The 17,391-nt window shown below is 38.8% G+C and overlaps 2 protein-coding genes across 3 annotated transcripts in view; both read left to right on the forward strand.

Moving 5' to 3' along the window:
• The first annotated feature begins 247 nt into the window (after positions 1 to 247).
• Positions 248 to 6,319, forward strand: TIMM10 (translocase of inner mitochondrial membrane 10). Of its 2 annotated transcripts, none has more exons than XM_063434825.1 (3): positions 248 to 319; positions 5,173 to 5,303; positions 5,793 to 6,318. In XM_063434825.1, the coding sequence occupies exons 2-3, from the start codon at positions 5,233 to 5,235 to the stop codon at positions 5,995 to 5,997; spliced, it is 276 nt and encodes a 91-aa protein (XP_063290895.1). In that variant the 5' UTR covers positions 248 to 319; positions 5,173 to 5,232; the 3' UTR covers positions 5,998 to 6,318. The 2 variants fall into 2 exon arrangements, with proteins under 2 accessions (XP_063290895.1, XP_063290896.1); XM_063434826.1 differs by having other exon boundaries at positions 314 to 365; positions 5,793 to 6,319.
• A 2,944-nt stretch (positions 6,320 to 9,263) lies between these two features.
• The window catches only part of SLC43A1 (solute carrier family 43 member 1), a 100,680-nt gene continuing 92,552 nt past the window's right edge, over positions 9,264 to 17,391 (forward strand). The window contains exon 1 of the mRNA XM_063434827.1: positions 9,264 to 9,357. The gene's annotated coding sequence lies outside the window, so the exon portion shown is untranslated. The remainder of the gene's footprint in view (positions 9,358 to 17,391) is intronic.

Consider the following 17,391-nt stretch of genomic DNA (forward strand, 5'->3'; position numbering starts at 1 on the left):
TTGGGAAGTACACTCATGATTAATTATGATCAATAAACAATAATTAGAGTATTATCGTGTTTACAAGACAACCGCGACTTTTTGTAATCGTCATAAGAAAACAGAAGGTTCACGGTAATAAACAATATCCAGCTAGATCAAGCAAGCTGTAGTTTGCGATCACACAAACATGGCCAGCTCAGCTTCCGTAGCGGATGAGCGCCCTCCCCAACTCTATGGTGAGTGTGTACTTCTGCCCTTGGACTCTATCGCCCCCGGAAGACCTTTTTTTTTTCTTTTTCATTTTCTGCTTCTCGTGTTTCCGGATTGGGGACAGTAGGTGAGTTCACATCGAAATACCGGTACTTCTGAATTGAGGAAGGATTGTAAGACTTATTATCATATCTTCACGTTTCAATTATTATATGATGCATGCCATCTGCAATGACCTCCCAATGCATGCAGCATCTCACCTAATTAATGGCTCCATGTGTAGGCACATGGCTTCTGGTTGTGGCGCTGGTGTGTGTTTATTTCATTTATTTTAAACATGGATTAAACACACAAACAGATTTACAGATTTTATTTCTCCCCCTCCATCCAATTTATGAAGGTAGGATCTGACTATGTGGTGCTGTGTTTATGACCCCTAAGGGGGTCAAACATCCATGGTACCCACATGGTAGCTTTAATTTATACTTTGCTTTACCTGTTACAGGAATACTTCAGGTTGAGAGTGAACCACATATTTCAAAGGGTTAATCCAACAAAACAAATGCCTTTAAAAAAAAAAAAAAAAAAAAAAAAACACTTTTTTGATTTCTAATTACCTTTTCTGTTTTGCACAGAATTTACATTAGATGACGCTGCCGGAGGTGGAGTTGCATCATTTGCAGCAAAATGGTTAGAGGGACACTCCACCCAGACCACTTCTGCCCATTGGAGTGGTCTGGGTGTCAACTCCCACTACCCTAAACCATGCAGGTGTAATTATTGCAGTTTTCATGAACTGCAATATTTACCTTGCAGGATTAACTCCTCCTCTAGTGGCTGTCTACTAGTCATTGCAGCACATGCACGTTTGGTCTCCCCTGTGGGGGAGGAGCGTTGGCAGACCCTGAACCAGCGCCGAGGGACATCGGCGCTAGATACAAGTAAGTCACTGAAGGGGTTTTAACCCCTTCAGCAACGTGGGAGGGAGAGGGGACCTGCAGTGCCAGGAAAACTGTTTGTTTTCCTGGCACTGGAGTGTCCCTTTTAATCTCTGTATGTACAGCATTTCAAAGCAAATTGCTGCACATACAGATTCCAGGCACCATGACCACTTCAAATCCCTGAAGTAATCATTGTGCTTGGAGTAACCCTTTAATACATATTTGAGTTAAATCATTAAAACCAATTAAATTAAATAAAATAAATAAATAAAAATTACTCTGTTCCTGCATTTGCTGGCTTTCTAGCGCTTGTGTGGGTTTCTGTCCAGACCAGGGAGTGACTCTGCTATTCAGGGTGACCCTAATTAAAGGGACACTATAGGCATCCAGACCACTTCAGCTCATTTAAGTGGTCCGGGTGCACTGTCCCTGTCTCCTTAACTCTGCAATTGTAATTATTGCAGTGATTGATTAAAGGATCACTATAGGGTCAGGAACACAAACATGTATTCCTGCCCATATAGTGTTAACACCACCATCTAGCCCCCCTGGGCACCTCATGCCTCCATAAATATAGTAAAAATCTTACTGTATTCAAGCCTGAAGATGTAAATCTGCATGCTGTTAGACTCAGAAAAACAAGCAGTCTGCTGACATGTGGTAGCTTGATACAATCACAGTGCTTCTCCATAGGATTGGCCGAGACTGACAAAGAGGCAGAGCCAGCATGATTCAAATATAGCCCTGGCCAATCAGCATCTCCTCATAGAGATGAATTGAATCAATTAATCTCTATGAGGAAAGTTCAGTGTCTGCATGCAGAGGGAGGATATACTGAATCACAGGATGCTGTGCACAGTGCTGCCCTGTGCTCTACTGATAGCAGATCTGAGTGGATGGAGGCATATTATGCCTCCATCAACTCCAAAGTCCCTCTGGTTCACTCTGAGTGACTGCAACTGGAGGTGTTTCTAGCTTTCAATGTAAACACTGTATTTTCTCAGAAAATACAGTGTTTACATGTGAGGCTGCAGGGAGCTATAGTTCTCACCTGAACAACCTCATTAAGCTGAAGTTGTTCAGGTGACTATAGTGTCCCTTTAACTGCAATAATTACCTTGCAGGGTTAACACTACCTCTAGTGGTTGTGCACCAAATAGTCACTGGAGGCACTTTTGCTTAAAGGACCACTATAGTGCCCTGAGGGTGCCCCCACCCTCAGGGTCCCCCTCCCGCCTGGCTCTGGGGAGAGGAAAGGGGTTAAAACGTACCTTTCTCCAGCGCCGGGCGGGGAGCTATCCTCCTCCGATCCTCCTCCTCTCCTCCCATTCGGCTAAATGCGCACGCGCGGCAAGAGCTGCGCACGCGCGGCAAGAGCTGCGCGCGCATTCAGCCGGTCTCATAGGAAAGCATTATCAATGCTTTCCTATGGACGCTTGCGTGCTCTCACTGTGATTTTCACAGTGAGAATCACGCAAGCGCTTCTAGCGGCTGTCAGTGAGACAGCCACTAGAGGATTTGAGGGCTGGATTAACCCATTTATAAACATAGCAGTTTCTCTGAAACTGCTATGTTTATAAAAAAAAATGGGTTAACCCTAGCTGGACCTGGCACCCAGACCACTTCATTAAGCTGAAGTGGTCTGGGTGCCTAGAGTGCTTAATGAAGTGGTCTGGGTGCCAGGTCCAGCTAGATTTAAACTGCTATGTTTATAATAGGGTTAATCCAGCCTCTAGTGGCTGTCTCATTGCCAGCCGCTAGAGGCGCTTCCGCGCTTGTCTCTGTGATTTTCACAGTGAGAAGACGCCAGCGTCCATAGGAAAGCATTGAGAGGAGGAGGAGAGTCCCCCGCCCGGCGCTGGAGAAAGAGGTAAGTTTAACCCCTTCCACCCCCTAGAACCCGGCGAGAGGGTGGCCCTGATGGTGGGGGCACTCTAGTGCCAGGAAAACAAGTATGTTTTCCTGGCACTATAGTGGTCCTTTAACTGACACTGGACGTCCTCACACTTTGCATGAGGACATTCAGCATCATCTAAAACCCCATTCCTAAGCATTGAGCCGGAGTGACGTCATATCCCGGCTCTGGCTTCACTAAGCGCAGCATGAGGGAGCAGAGCAGGGAGATCACAGCTCCCTCACTGTTGGCCTACAGAACGTGCAGGCCGTCTGCCTCGGAGAGAACAGGCTCACAAATCTCAGATGCCAGGGCTAAATTCCTTGTCACCATGGCAACCTGGCACCTGGGATTTGTCGAGTCCTAAGATGCGATGTTTGTGGATTATGGTGTTCAATACTCTGCAGTATTTCCATTCATCACATAGGATGAACTGCAGCGATTGCCTTTTACATATGTGTTTGGAACTATGCACTGACAACCCCCAGTCTTGCAATGACACATTTTGTAGCCTGTTGGGTTTGGTTGGGACAAATATACTACTGCCAAAATTTCCCTTGAAATATTTCCAATCTGACACCCAAACTGCTCAATTCTAAGGAAAGTTTATTAAGCCCTGTATTTTTAGGATGCACATACAGCTCCTATTAAGAACAATGGTAATACCATAATTTGCTGATAGTTACTCCCTGGTCTGTGCTGCAGGTTTGTATAAAAATAAAAATGTGTTATTTTATTTATTTTTTTGACTAGCAATATTAAAAGTGTTGGAAAGGTTGTTTATGTTTAGAAGAAGCATTATTTTTCTATTCCATTTTAATACACAATTTCATTTGTAATGGAAGTTTGCCTTAAAAAGCTCCATAAGCACCATCTACACTGCAGCCCTCTTTTAGAGATTAAGGGTTCAGGAGTGCACTCTTTTCAGAGTTCTCTGTCAAACTGTTTTGGAATGAAATGAGCAGTTACCTGGGGTCCTACACAGCACTCGGTTCACTTCTGCTTTAGAGGACAAGAGACAGGAAAAGGACCTTGAATGCTCTTTCTAGCTTTACAAAAGCTTGGTTGTGGTGCTTTGTGCTCCTTTAAAATGTATGGTTAGCTTTATGTAATCAAACATTTTGATATCCTTGAAGAAAGGGTCCTTGGGGACAATTTAAATCAGGGCTTGACAAACTTGCTTTCATTCTAGGAGCCAGCTAAAAAAGTTAGGAGCCAGATTTTTTTAAAACTTCCATAGCTTTATATTCAACAACAAAAATACAATTTTAAAAGGGACACGATAGTCACCAGGACCACTACAGCTTAATGTAGTGGTTCTGGTATCTATAGCATGTCCCTGCAGGCTTTTCAATGTAAACACTGACTTTTCAGAGAAAAGGCAGTGTTAAAAATGCTTTCTAGTGACACCACTAGTGACTGGCACTCAAATGGTCACTAGAGGTGCTTCCTGTTTCAGTGCTGCACAGTCTGCAGCACCTACATTCAGCGTCTCCACACTCTGCATGGAGGTGCTGAATGTGCCGCGTTTTGCAGCCAATTCTATGGGAAAACATTGGATTGGCTGAGATCATCAAGCTTGATGATCTCAGCCATAGAGGCACGGCCAGTCAAGGGGAGACCAGCATAGCATAGGGAAAAAAGGTGAGTAAAAACACCATTCCATTGCAAACAGAAGGGGTCTGTTAACCTAAACACACACATCATGAGACACATCTACCATGACAGTCACACACACACATCTACCATGACAGTCACACACACACATCTACCATGACAGTCACACACACATACACTCACACTATGACAGACAGACAATACCTGTGGGGTCCAGTTGGCGACTGGCTGGGGGATCGTGCAGGTGGGTGGCAAGTTAGGGGAATTTGGAGGCGGGAGGCATCCTGGGGGGTCATGGAGGTGGGCAGCTAGCTGCTCATGTTGCTGCCAGTGGGCGAGGGAACTGTGATGTTCCTGCTCTGCTCCCCCTCCACGCTTAGTGAGACCGGTCCCGGAATACATGCTGCGGGGCAGCAGAGCAGGGAAATCACAGCTTTGTCGAGCTCTGGTTTAAATGTTTATTGCTCTAAGACTTTGTTTAATGCACAACATTAATTTAGAGTTTTTAGTTGTCTCTTTTTCTTTCAGCTTTCATACCTGTCTGTGTGCACATGCCCAAAGGTTTTTCTATTGGACAGCTTTATCAAAATGGATCCATTTAGAGCCCAGCAGCTGGCAGCAGAACTTGAAGTGGAAATGATGGCAGATATGTATAACAGGTAAAACATGTTTGTGTTTTCTTTTTCTCATTTGTTTTCATTAATCAGCCTTTCTTTCTCCAATGCTTTTTTTTCTATTTTCTACGAGCCATCGTTTTATAACTTTTTTTTATTAGTTATAACACATCTTCCTCTTGCTTCTAAGAGGAATTGTAGCACTCTCTTGTCTTTTACAAAGCAATATTTTTCAGGGACATTTTATTTTCCTCAACCAGATCCTGTTGTCTTAATAAATATTAATATTGAATTTGAAACCGTTTATTTAATCCTTTTGCCTCTCCAGATTAGTTATGTTATGCTGGTGGGTTTTTTTTGTGGGTTTCTTGTTTTTTCTCTCTCCTATAACTTTCAATAGGCTATAACAGCCAAAATTCCATATTGATTATTATTATGTTATTTGTTTGTCCCACAATGTAAGTTTTGTCAGTCAACTCCTGTCTTTGTTCCTGTCTACCTAAAAAAAACATCTTTGACTCTGATATCCCTCAGGATGACAGGCGCTTGTCACAAAAAATGTGTCCCACCTCACTACAAGGAAGCTGAGTTATCTAAAGGCGAAAGTGTCTGCCTAGACCGTTGTGTTTCTAAATACCTGGATATTCATGAACGTATGGGCAAAAAACTGACTGAATTATCTATGCAAGACGAAGAGCTTATGCGAAAGATGCAACAAGGTGTTGGGCCTGCTCAGTGATGTCACATAAAGTGGGATTGTGAACCAGATTCTTTCATGGAACAGACTTGCATAATGGTGCTTGACAGTGGTGTCTCATGGCAGTATTTCCTCTGGTGATGCAGCTTGCTGGTGCAAGACCTGCTTAAATCTAGGCATGTAGAACAAGAACCTACAAGCAGCTTGTGCACCTGTTTTTGACATTGTCTTTCTGTGTGAATATATACATCTATATATCAGTTTTATATATTTTGTGGTTTATTTAAACATGTTTTAGTAAAATATGAATGGACTGAAACCATGTTATAATAATAGAATAAAACATCTTATTCAAATCTCAGAAAAGCATTGCCTATGTTGCATGAACCAAAAAACAAAACAAACATTGTCTAACAGTGGGGCTGGGGATGTTTTCCCAGAGAAAGCTGTGTAAATTGTAGCAATTATACTGGCATTATAGTGGACATATCAATGGCTACCTTAGTTCTAAGCCTGGGATATCTGAAAAATATGCCTGCAGGATGAGGTGAGGGCCTTGCCCTGGTGGTTTTGAAGAGGCTAATCTCGCACGTGTGCAATAATACTTTTGTCCCCTGTTTGCTTACACTATATATGCATATATTTATAAACTATTTTTTTGTGTTTGGACATATTCGTTTTAAACGTTTAGTTTGAGAGGCCACTTAAAAAACAAACTAAACAGCCCATATTAAAAATGTCCTTGACAGATACTTCTCTGCAGACTGGTCCGTGTCCAATGATGGCTGTGTCCAATGAAAAGTTTCTCATAGAAAACTTTATAGTGTGCTTGCTCAGTCATTGATTCCAATCTAGTACTTAAATGTGGAGAGTTAGCATAGTATACATGCTGATGCCTGGTGTAAATTGCAGAATCCTTTTTTATATACCGGTATATATATATCCTTTAGTGGTCAGTAGAGGCATGGGAATTGTAAAATGTTAACAATGCTGTTTCTCAGAAAAGTTAGTTTTCTTTTGCAAGCCTGCCGGATGTGCATATGTGCTCCAAAATCCCTTAATTAAGATGAAGTGATTTTGGTGCTTTGTGTCACTTTAATGTCACTGTACATTGATTCCAATCTAGTACTTAAATGTGGAGAGTTAGCATAGTATACATGCTGATGCCTGGTGTAAATTGCAGAATCCTTTTTTATATATATATATATCCTTTAGTGGTCAGTAGAGGCATGGGAATTGTAAAATGTTAACAATGCTGTTTCTCAGAAAAGTTAGTTTTCTTTTGCAAGCCTGCCGGATGTGCATATGTGCTCCAAAATCCCTTAATTAAGATGAAGTGATTTTGGTGCTTTGTGTCACTTTAATGTCACTGTACATTGATTCCAATCTAGTACTTAAATGTGGAGAGTTAGCATAGTATACATGCTGATGCCTGGTGTAAATTGCAGAATCCTTTTTTATATATATATATATCCTTTAGTGGTCAGTAGAGGCATGGGAATTGTAAAATGTTAACAATGCTGTTTCTCAGAAAAGTTAGTTTTCTTTTGCAAGCCTGCCGGATGTGCATATGTGCTCCAAAATCCCTTAATTAAGATGAAGTGATTTTGGTGCTTTGTGTCACTTTAATGTACATTTCTACAATATAGACAAATGTATCAGTCAAAAACATAATTTTTTTTTATTACACAAAATAATTCCATGTAATATATTCCTGATGTGTGTTGTACATGTAAAGTTAGGTATTTTCAGGGAAGCAACCTGACTTGTCCTTGCCACATTGGATTGGTCATCTTTAGTTCTCTTTGGTCAGAAGAACCACTTATCTACTAAGAGCAATTGGAAGGTCTGAACTGTATCAGAATGCATTTTTATATCCGTGTTGCTTGTGATTAATATCAGGATTTGTAAGCACACACTAGTTCTGGATTACCTGCATGGTTTAAGGTCAGATAAGCTGTGCTTCTGATCAGAGGTTTTTAAACATGACTGCTCCCATAGAGCAAGCTTAAGCCATGAGACGCACTGAAAAAATAGTTATTTAATTATATGAATGCATCACGAAGTAATACACAATATATAGGTAATAGATTTTATTTTAAACAATAGACATTCATTTTTCCTTTTAAAATTACATTTCTCAAGTAGAAAACACTGTCCTTCACTGTGAAAAACAACCCTAATATCAGTGCCCCCCCCCCCCCCCCCCCCCCATAATTTTACATTTGGGATGCTAATAAGTAATAAAACAGCAATTTATCCTTTTGTTTATGTTGTTGCAGTCATTTAAACAGCCCCACTAGTAAGCAATGTCAAACAAATGTCACATCAACACTTTTTTGTAATATAATTATCCTTTCATCAAACTTTGAAAGGAAATAAGTTTTGTTGAATTAAGTAAATGTAAAAATGGAGACACACTCATTCCTACGTTTAGTATATGATGGCGTCTTCCAGCCATATAGATGCACCTTGGGTCAGACAGTATATGAAATCCGACAGTGTTTATGGTCTTTTTCGACTTCACACCCTGTACAGTGCAGTAACATTATCATACTAACTGTCAATTCAAGCACTGACTGATGCAAGGTGTATGCATATGGCTGGAGAATCCTGTCCTATAGTAAAGGTAGGGATGATTTTTTTTTCTCGTTTTTTTTTTTTTCTTCTTCATATATTTAACAAAGAATCTATTTCGTTTCAATGCTTGATAAAACGCTCAATATATTAAAATAGTGTTGAGGAGACCATTGTGGTTTAAGTTTATTTACGATTATAGCAATGAATTCTACTATTTTTACATAGAATTTGAACTTCAAACTACAAACATGTTTGGTTTCAGCTAATGTGCATAAATGTGACAATCACATTGAATTCTTATTAACTTTCATTTTAGCAAATAAACCCATGGAGTTTATTCATGAAACACTAGTGAATAGAAAACAGAATTACAAAATTCAGCCATAAAAATGCTGATTTGGACAAAATCGTGTATAGTTACTGCTTGACTACTTTAGCCTAAATTTAGAAGTTTGGTGTTTATTCCACTAAGTTTGGTGTTTAGTAAAGTGAAGACTTCTGGCTTTTCATTCTCATTCTTTTTCGCTCTTTAATTGGAAATGATATGGTTGGTTATTATATGTGCCAGTTTAAATTTATATTTTGATACACTTCAGGCTTTTTCATTCTCATACTGTGCTTCCTCTGTGCTGATACTGGTCAGCACAGTGAAATTTTGTTTATCCCTCCCCCTCCCTCCCTAGCATTCCCACCCCCTGTGTAATACCTTATAAAGTAGTAGTGTTTCCTGTAGCTGTCCCCCCTCCCTTTCTCTCCCTTTCTCTTGAAGGAGACATTTGGGTGGTGAGTTTTTAAGTCAGCAGTGAGTGCACTCTACACAAGGTAGGTATACACATGGCGTGCAGATACTCCTATTTCGTGTTTGTTTCTCTTGGGTTTTGTCTTTCTTTTTTTTTTTTTGTCTTTTTTTTTCTGTCTATGCAACTCTAATTTTTCACTCTACACGTGGCGTTTATTTCTCTGTTCAGAAAGCAGGAACTGCAGCTCTTTAGGGCCATATGTCCATGTGCTGAAAGTAAAATACTGAAAGAAGAGATTGTGTTAGAAAGAACAGTCCTTGGGCTGTTCACTTTGTGTTAGAAGTATAAGGTATGTCAGAAGTGTGTGTGAGTAAGACTTTCTGATGTAATAATTTTTGTTCATTACACGTGTCTTTCAGCATGCCTGTGTTATATCGGTACGTTGTAAATGAGTAACATGATTTGGCAGTCCAAAACACAACTATGGCACATGTTTACTTTTCAAAACTATCTTATTTTACATAGCTATGTATGTAAATAGTAATATATTGTACACACAGAAACATATGCACATCTACTTTTTCACTGCAGCATGTTAAGATTTATTGTAGTGTTAATTTAGGAATTTACTTATATTGAGTTATGAAAGTCGTACATACAGATTACTGATCATGCTTAAGTATGCAAGCATGTAGTGTGCTTCTTTGTCTCTATATATTTTGGCAGAGACTTTCTTCATTAAAATCAGTGTGTTAGTCGCAGCAACTTGAAGAATGCAGGGAGTTAAAGATCCAGTTACAAGCCACATGGGGATAGTGCAACCATGTCCATCTGTTACACTTTTACAGGCACAGAAAGAGAGTCTTCTGGGCCGTCATGTGAACAATCTTCATCAGGCTCTTAACATAGATTTTCACTATGTCTGACAAGTGACCGTTGGTGAAATAGAGCCATACAACATGTGCTTTTGTTATACATGTGACTTAAACATAAGTTCATGTTTAGACACACAATGATCAGTTGCTGGAACACAGTGTAATCCCCAGCGTGAACCTGGCAGCACACTAAGAAAAAATTGTAAAAAGTAGATATAACTTGGAGATTCAAATTGTGTTTTTCTATGTTTGTGTTTATTGAAACTCAATGCCAACCTCTTTCTTTCAATATGTTGTTGGGTATAAACATAACTACCTAGCCTAACGGTGTATCTACAAACATTAAAACATACTTAAAATAGTTCAACAATAACGAGTGTAACACGTGAGGAGTTTCATTTTAAAATGTAATCTAAAAAAGTACTCATTTGTTTATAAATTATTGTGCAGCCAAATTGCTTCATGCCATAAATTTGTGAAATCACAAGTTTTTTGTTTTTTTTTCTTGAAAAACAAAATACATCCAAAACCTACATATAAAGAAAATCATTAAAATGTACACATTAGCATTTCCTAAAATATTACACAAGGTTTGTGTTTTTTTTTTTTTTTTTTTACATTTATATTGCAAATTACTTTCTTTTGTTTTCATCAATCTTTTGTGAGATATTGACAAAAATAGAATGAGGTCATATACAGAATTAGATAAACCGTTAAAAGAAAACAAAACATTGTAAATACAATTGACAGACATGTTGACCGTTATACGCTATCCCAAGTAAGATGCAGTTTTGGAGGTTAAAGAGGGAGTAAAATTATGTTTGAAAGTGGGTCACCGAATTGTGGTTAAATCAAGAATAGGCTATATTATTGTGGCTGACCAAAGGACTCCATATCTGCTCAAGAATTATTTAAAATCTATTTAGTTAAATGTGCATGTAGAAATAGTCATGATAGAGTTCTCAGCCAATTATTCACTTTCAATCCCTTGAGCATATGAGAAATATTTATTTTACATTTCATATATAGTGCTCATTCAATGTCATAAATATTCAAAATATGAATTGTGGGGAATAAAAATTAAATTCAAAAGTAATTTTAATGTGGGCTCTGTAACTGCATAATTTGCAAAGACCCCTGGCAATGACTGCTCTGTTGGGTGTGTGGTGGTGGTGAATTGCAGGGGAAGGTGAGTTATATTTACTTGAACCTGTTGCTCAGAGCCACCTCCATGGTCTTACTGCCAGGTGAAATTATTTGTGTTGTACAACACTGAGGTCTATGGAGCATACTGCGAAATCGTGAGATCCTCCATAGACAGTGCCTTTCGCCTGCCTGCAGCCATCACCAGGGACAGTTGGTGGAAATGACAAAACCTGACAAAGGCCTTTTGTCAAATAGAGAAAAAGTACTACGTCTATATTTTGTCTTAGCGTATCTCTTGACTGCGTTGGAATTTCAGTGAAATTCTAACACAGACGATACCAGTATTGCATACAGATTTTATCTTTTTGGAAGGGGAGGTCGAATCTTAGACCAAAAAAATAAAATAAATAACCCATACAGAATAATATACCGTAGTCATATTTGAATTGTCTAATAGTTGTATAATATCTCTGAAATGGCTATAAAATTAGAAATTACTTCTTAGAGGGTATATTTTACAGAGAAAATATTTTTACAATCTCTTCTTTCCATATATCCCAATAATATTTTAGACCATCTGTAAATGAAGATGATTGTCTAATAGCTGATTCGGTTTGTTTACGCTCTTAGATGGTATATAATGTTGCCATAGAGGACATAGTCTTAAATTAGAGGGGCAAAGGTTTAACAATAATATCAGGAAGTATTACTTTTTTTTTTTTTTAGTAGATATACCTCAAATGAAAGCATGCATTTATTTATGTATTTGTAATTGCTGGTATAGCTAAAAATAGATTGTAAAAGCTGCAGTTTTCTTGTTTACTGCCTTTGGAAGCCCTTCCCTTCTAAACCCGCCCAGACATTCTGTGACTGTCCAATCACAATCTTCCCAATGCTGCTCAATGAAAAGTATTTGCAAGGCAGTTGCTCTGAGCAGTTCTCTGCCTCTTGAGTTTAACTTTATTAAAATGAAACAGAAGACACTACTTACATAAAGCATTCCAGCACTCAAGTGCATTATGGGAACAGAGTGTACCTTCAACAAAAATAATTGACTGTTATGGACAGATATAATTACATTGAGGCCATAGTGTTGTAATTATTATTATTGGGCAGATCAAAATTAAAAGAGTGAAGGGTATTTTCCTTATGGCAAGACTTATATATCTAAAAAGAGCATTGCTTTTTGGGGAAAATTTGTTTCTTTCCATTCCATTGTAAAATTAGATCCTGCAACAGGATGTAAGAAATGCAAGGGGAAATTGCATCCCAAGAAGCTGCCAAACATATCAATGCAGTTACCATTATCTCAGGTTCTGTTTGTTAATGATAATGGGGATAGATCATATTTGTAAATGTTATGTTTCCTAATAATTTGGTTAAATTTGCCTTTGAAACATTTTATTGCCCATGTATGTCTGTAAACAGTGTACATATTTCAGACTATTCGCTGGTTAAATTCTAATTGCTATTCCTATTATAGGTAGATGCGTGGTTGGTGTTCTTTTTACACTCTGTGTTCCTATCATATTCTAGAATTCTGGGATATTGCAGAAGTAAAATGTGCTATATAGGTGTAGGCACACAAGTCAAACCCACTAATGCTATAATTCCTTTTCATTTAGAGATCTTGTAAATTGTCTCAAATTACACCATTACATTGAATACAATTGAGAAATAATAATGTACCTAATTATACTTTAGCTTTACATGTCTTGGTTAATTGCTACCTTATCCTTATATTTGTTAGAGAAGATTAACAGTAATTTATCTGTTTTGAACTAACTTCCCTCATATAAAACATTTCGTGATTTTCTTTTCTCTGAGAAATAGAACCCTGCCATAATCTTTTAAGTCAATGAGACAAGTTAGGTGAGTATTCCTCCAGTTATATGTTTAAACCTCAGAGTTACAAGTTTATTTTAGAGCAGGGTCAACCCAGCCTTTATTCCTCCTGAGGTCTGTAAAGAGAGCACTGTATACAGAGGTTTCTAGAATTTAAGATTTGGTAAAGCTAGCAAAGGTGGTCACTCTACCTGATTTCTAGAGCCCTTCATTTCAAGTAACCAGCTTCACTCTAACTTATTTAACCCCCTATCTTTTCATGTCTCTAAACCATCCTAATATTGTTGGGACAGTCCCAATTTCCAGGTCCTTTTCCACTTTTTTGACTTTTTCACCCCAGTATCCCACTTTTGGGGACACCAGGTTAATTTCAAATTGTGATGGACATCATTAGGACTCTGCAGAGAGCAGTGAAACAGTGCTCCCTGCATGGCCTGCCCTCAGTGATCTGACCTGCTTAATTGGCAGTCAGCCTGGCTTGTATACACACCCGGCTGAACTGGCACTAATTTGGTCATGTCTGCCCCCTTTTTGTCGCTGGTGGGTCCCACTACGCTGCAGCCCTCACATATACATTTTACTTATCTGATTTCTAGCTCCCCTATCTCATCTCTTTGGGATAGAACCTACAGTGACCACTGAGTTGTATAATTATAATATATTTACACCCACAGCACTTAAGATAATCTCGAAATATCCATCCTGTTAAGTTACTGTGATGATTATTGTGATGCTTTGTGGTCTTGAAATCAATCCTCTATGTAACTTGATTAATTAAAAAGCAAAATTGATAATTTGTGCTTCTCCTTATGCTTCCTGGACTTTGAGGAGACTGGGCTAGAATGGGATGTGCCTGTGGAATGCACATGACAGATGTGATAATGTCAGATATATTAAACTCTCCAGGTGCAGAAGCTCATTTAAATTCTGCTTTGCAGAGTAGAAGTGCATTTAATGACACTCTCCAATGCAGCATGCCAGATAAAAAAAAAAAAAAAAAAAAAAAGACAGGATCAAAATTAGGTCTTGCTATTGCCAGATCCTAAATCACATATCTTTTTTAATTGCAATAAAAAAACAAAACTAAGCATGAGCTTAGACTCTAACAAGGTCTGAAGAAAGTGTAAGCATATTGACGGTGTAGTAAGCATATCGTATTATATGTAGGTTGCAAGACTGAGGAGTTTATTCACTAAAAATGAAAACGACAATATAACTGTTATGTTTTAGCTAAACAAATTGGAAACATTTTCAGTTTCACTATTTTGACCTAGACTTTGCTATTTACTTATTACTTCTCTACAATAAATGTTTTTTCTGATCTTGAGTTGATTTTTAGCTGAGCCTTTAACAAGCTTATATTGCTGCCTCTATTGTATTTGTTGTAGAATCAGCAAAATCTGCTGGAAAAATGTTTAACCCCTTATGGACCAGGCCAATTACCTATGTCATGACTAATTGTCACTCTAAATATTCTATATAGAAAAAAACAACAACAAAAAAACGCTGCATGGCAGAGAAGGGGTGGAACAATAATCCTTTTTTTTTTTTTTTTTTATATGTTCTGGCAGCTGCAAGGTTAATATAAACCAATGTCTGCTTTTTAAACTGCACAAAAGTACTCCAATCTGGAAGGTAAGACAGAAAAGAAAGACTACATTAAAAAATACTTTATTTTGGATGCTACACGCAATTTCTGATATTTTTAGAGTATAACATTTTATCTCTACGTTGTGCTTGCTGAATTGCTAGCAAATGCATAGATTTGTACAAAAACTCTTTTCAAGGATCACTCTAGCATGAGAAACAGAAACGTATTTTACGATACATGTATTATACCAACAATTTAGATTATCGGGCCACCCTTAATTAAGTTGAAAAAAAAAAGCTCTGGTCTCCTTGCAGTTTCTTTGCCTCCACTGGCTGAGAACATTAGTACTGATAATCTCAGCCAATCCAATGCTTTCCCATATGGAAGCAGAGGAAGGCTAGTATGCATGTTCAGCAATTGCCTCGCTGCGCCAATCAACATCTCCTCATAGAGACGCGTTGACTCTCTCTGCATCTCTCTGTGGAGCATTCATTGCAATCATTGCAGGACTGCAACCATGAAGCCCCTGTATAAGTGGCATTAGGTAACAAAGTAAACACAGCATTTTCTCAGAAAAGATAGCGTTTTTACACTGCTGAGCTTACAGGGACAATCTGTTTGTTCCAGAACCACTCCATTAATCTGTAACGGCTCTGGTGCCTAGAGTGCTCCTTTAAAAACTGGTCTTTTTCTCACCTATCAATCATCTCTTCGCATAGACTCCTGTGCTGAAAAACTGACCGACAGGGAGAGCAGTCCCTTCTGCTCCAAGCATAGCAAACACAGCGCATGAACTGAGGTTGCTATGGTTTACTCCCAAGCTGACGCTGCTTGCACTGACTAGGAAGGACATGAATGTCTAGGTACTTAGCAGCTATAGATCAGATGTAAAATACGTTATGCCGGAACTGTGGAATCATGGTCTCCAAAACCATTCCTTAAATATACAGATATATATATATTTATTTATTGCAGGGACAGGGTCATTTTAGCCATGTGTTTTATAGCCAGACAGTGCTAAAACTGTTCTTTTTTACACACTATCGGATTGGTGAGACTGACTGAAAGATTTTAAGCTGTCTCATGATCTCGACACTACACGTTTTTTTTTTATGTCTGAAGACTTATATTTTTATGGTAAATATCCACAGGAACACAGGAGCTATTGAAGCTAAAGTCCCATGCTCACACATTGCAATAGGCCCTGTCTGCTGATTTATTTTGTATCTTTTTTTTTTTGCAGTCTGCTGCCCTATAATTCAGGTAGTAACACCTTGCTCTCCCAGTGTATTTCTCTGTGCTTCATCTTGCTTGTGATTATGCATGAGTTTTCAAGTTTGTAAATGCATATGGCCGGCCTGCCACATGACATCATCCTTATCCATAAAGCAGGCACGCTACAGAGAGGCTGCTCATACACTTATCCAAACATGGCTGCCCATACTCCAAGTGCTATTTAATTGGTTAAATACGTGCTTGCGATACACTTTCCCTTCTGTACAAGGTACAAGGTTGCAGAACTGGGCTGTTGGGTGATTGGGAGGACTTTGAATGGAGCCGTTCAATACATGTCTACAATGCCTAGCTGCAGACAGAGGTTATACACATGCTCTTCTAAGTGGATGAGACCAAAAAGGTAAAATCAGATTTCAAAACAAGGCCTAATGGAATCTTTAGCTTCAGCCCTTGAAGCCACTAATTCAGCTCTGTTTTATACTAATTTGATTGCTCTATATACACCACATATACAGGCAACCTACATCTCAGAATTAAACCAACCACAAACAGAAAAGTTCAATTGACGCTGTAGGGGATCACAATAACTGTGAGTTTATTTATTTTTATAGGATGTCTGACCGACATTAGTAAGAAACATGTTACCGGTGAGCTTTCTTTGTTTAGTTTATGTTAAAACACTGCAAAAGATTATTCCCCACTGTGAGAATTATTTTGTTTGTTTTGGAGGAAAAAGACTGTATAATTCGATTTATGTAAGATGAAAGGGCACTTGCGGGGGGCAGAGCTTGACAGCTGTGCTGAGCAGAAGCCATCTTGTGTAGCTCCGATGCCATATGCTTATTTTTTTTCAGAAAATGGACGAATAGTGGCGTTTTATTTTATTTTTATTCTTACTTGTCAAAACCTGCAACTGAATGGCTTAAGCTGCCGAATGAAGCCATTTTTATATCCACCAGCCGTACAGAGGTCTAGTAGTATGAAACCACGTGCAGCAAGCATCTCACTAGAGGAGTGTGCAGACTTTCTCAATGATTACTTCACCCCCATTGGGGCTTAATATCTTACCAGCCACACTGATCATGGTTTGGCGCCAGGGCCGGATTAACATAGGGGCTGATGGAGCTGCAGCTCCAGGCCCAGGCCCATGGAATAGGCCCATTTAAAAAAAAAAAATGTTTACTTTTTTTTTTTTTTTACACACTACTTTTAGGTTTGCCACTTGGCTGGTATTTTAATGGCACAGCCGGTATTTGAGGCTGCCTGGCACAGCCGGTATTGCAGTAATACCAGCAATACAAATGCAGGTCATTTTCTTAGTATAAACGGACATTACTCTGCAATACCAGCACCGGCCAGTAGGGGTCACTGTGTGTGGAGAGAGGCAGGGATAGGAAGTTACAGCATATCCCTGCCTCTCTCT

This window comes from Pelobates fuscus, chromosome 10 (genome assembly GCF_036172605.1).
Source record: "Pelobates fuscus isolate aPelFus1 chromosome 10, aPelFus1.pri, whole genome shotgun sequence".
In the NCBI taxonomy this organism is placed as follows: Eukaryota; Metazoa; Chordata; class Amphibia; order Anura; family Pelobatidae; genus Pelobates; species Pelobates fuscus.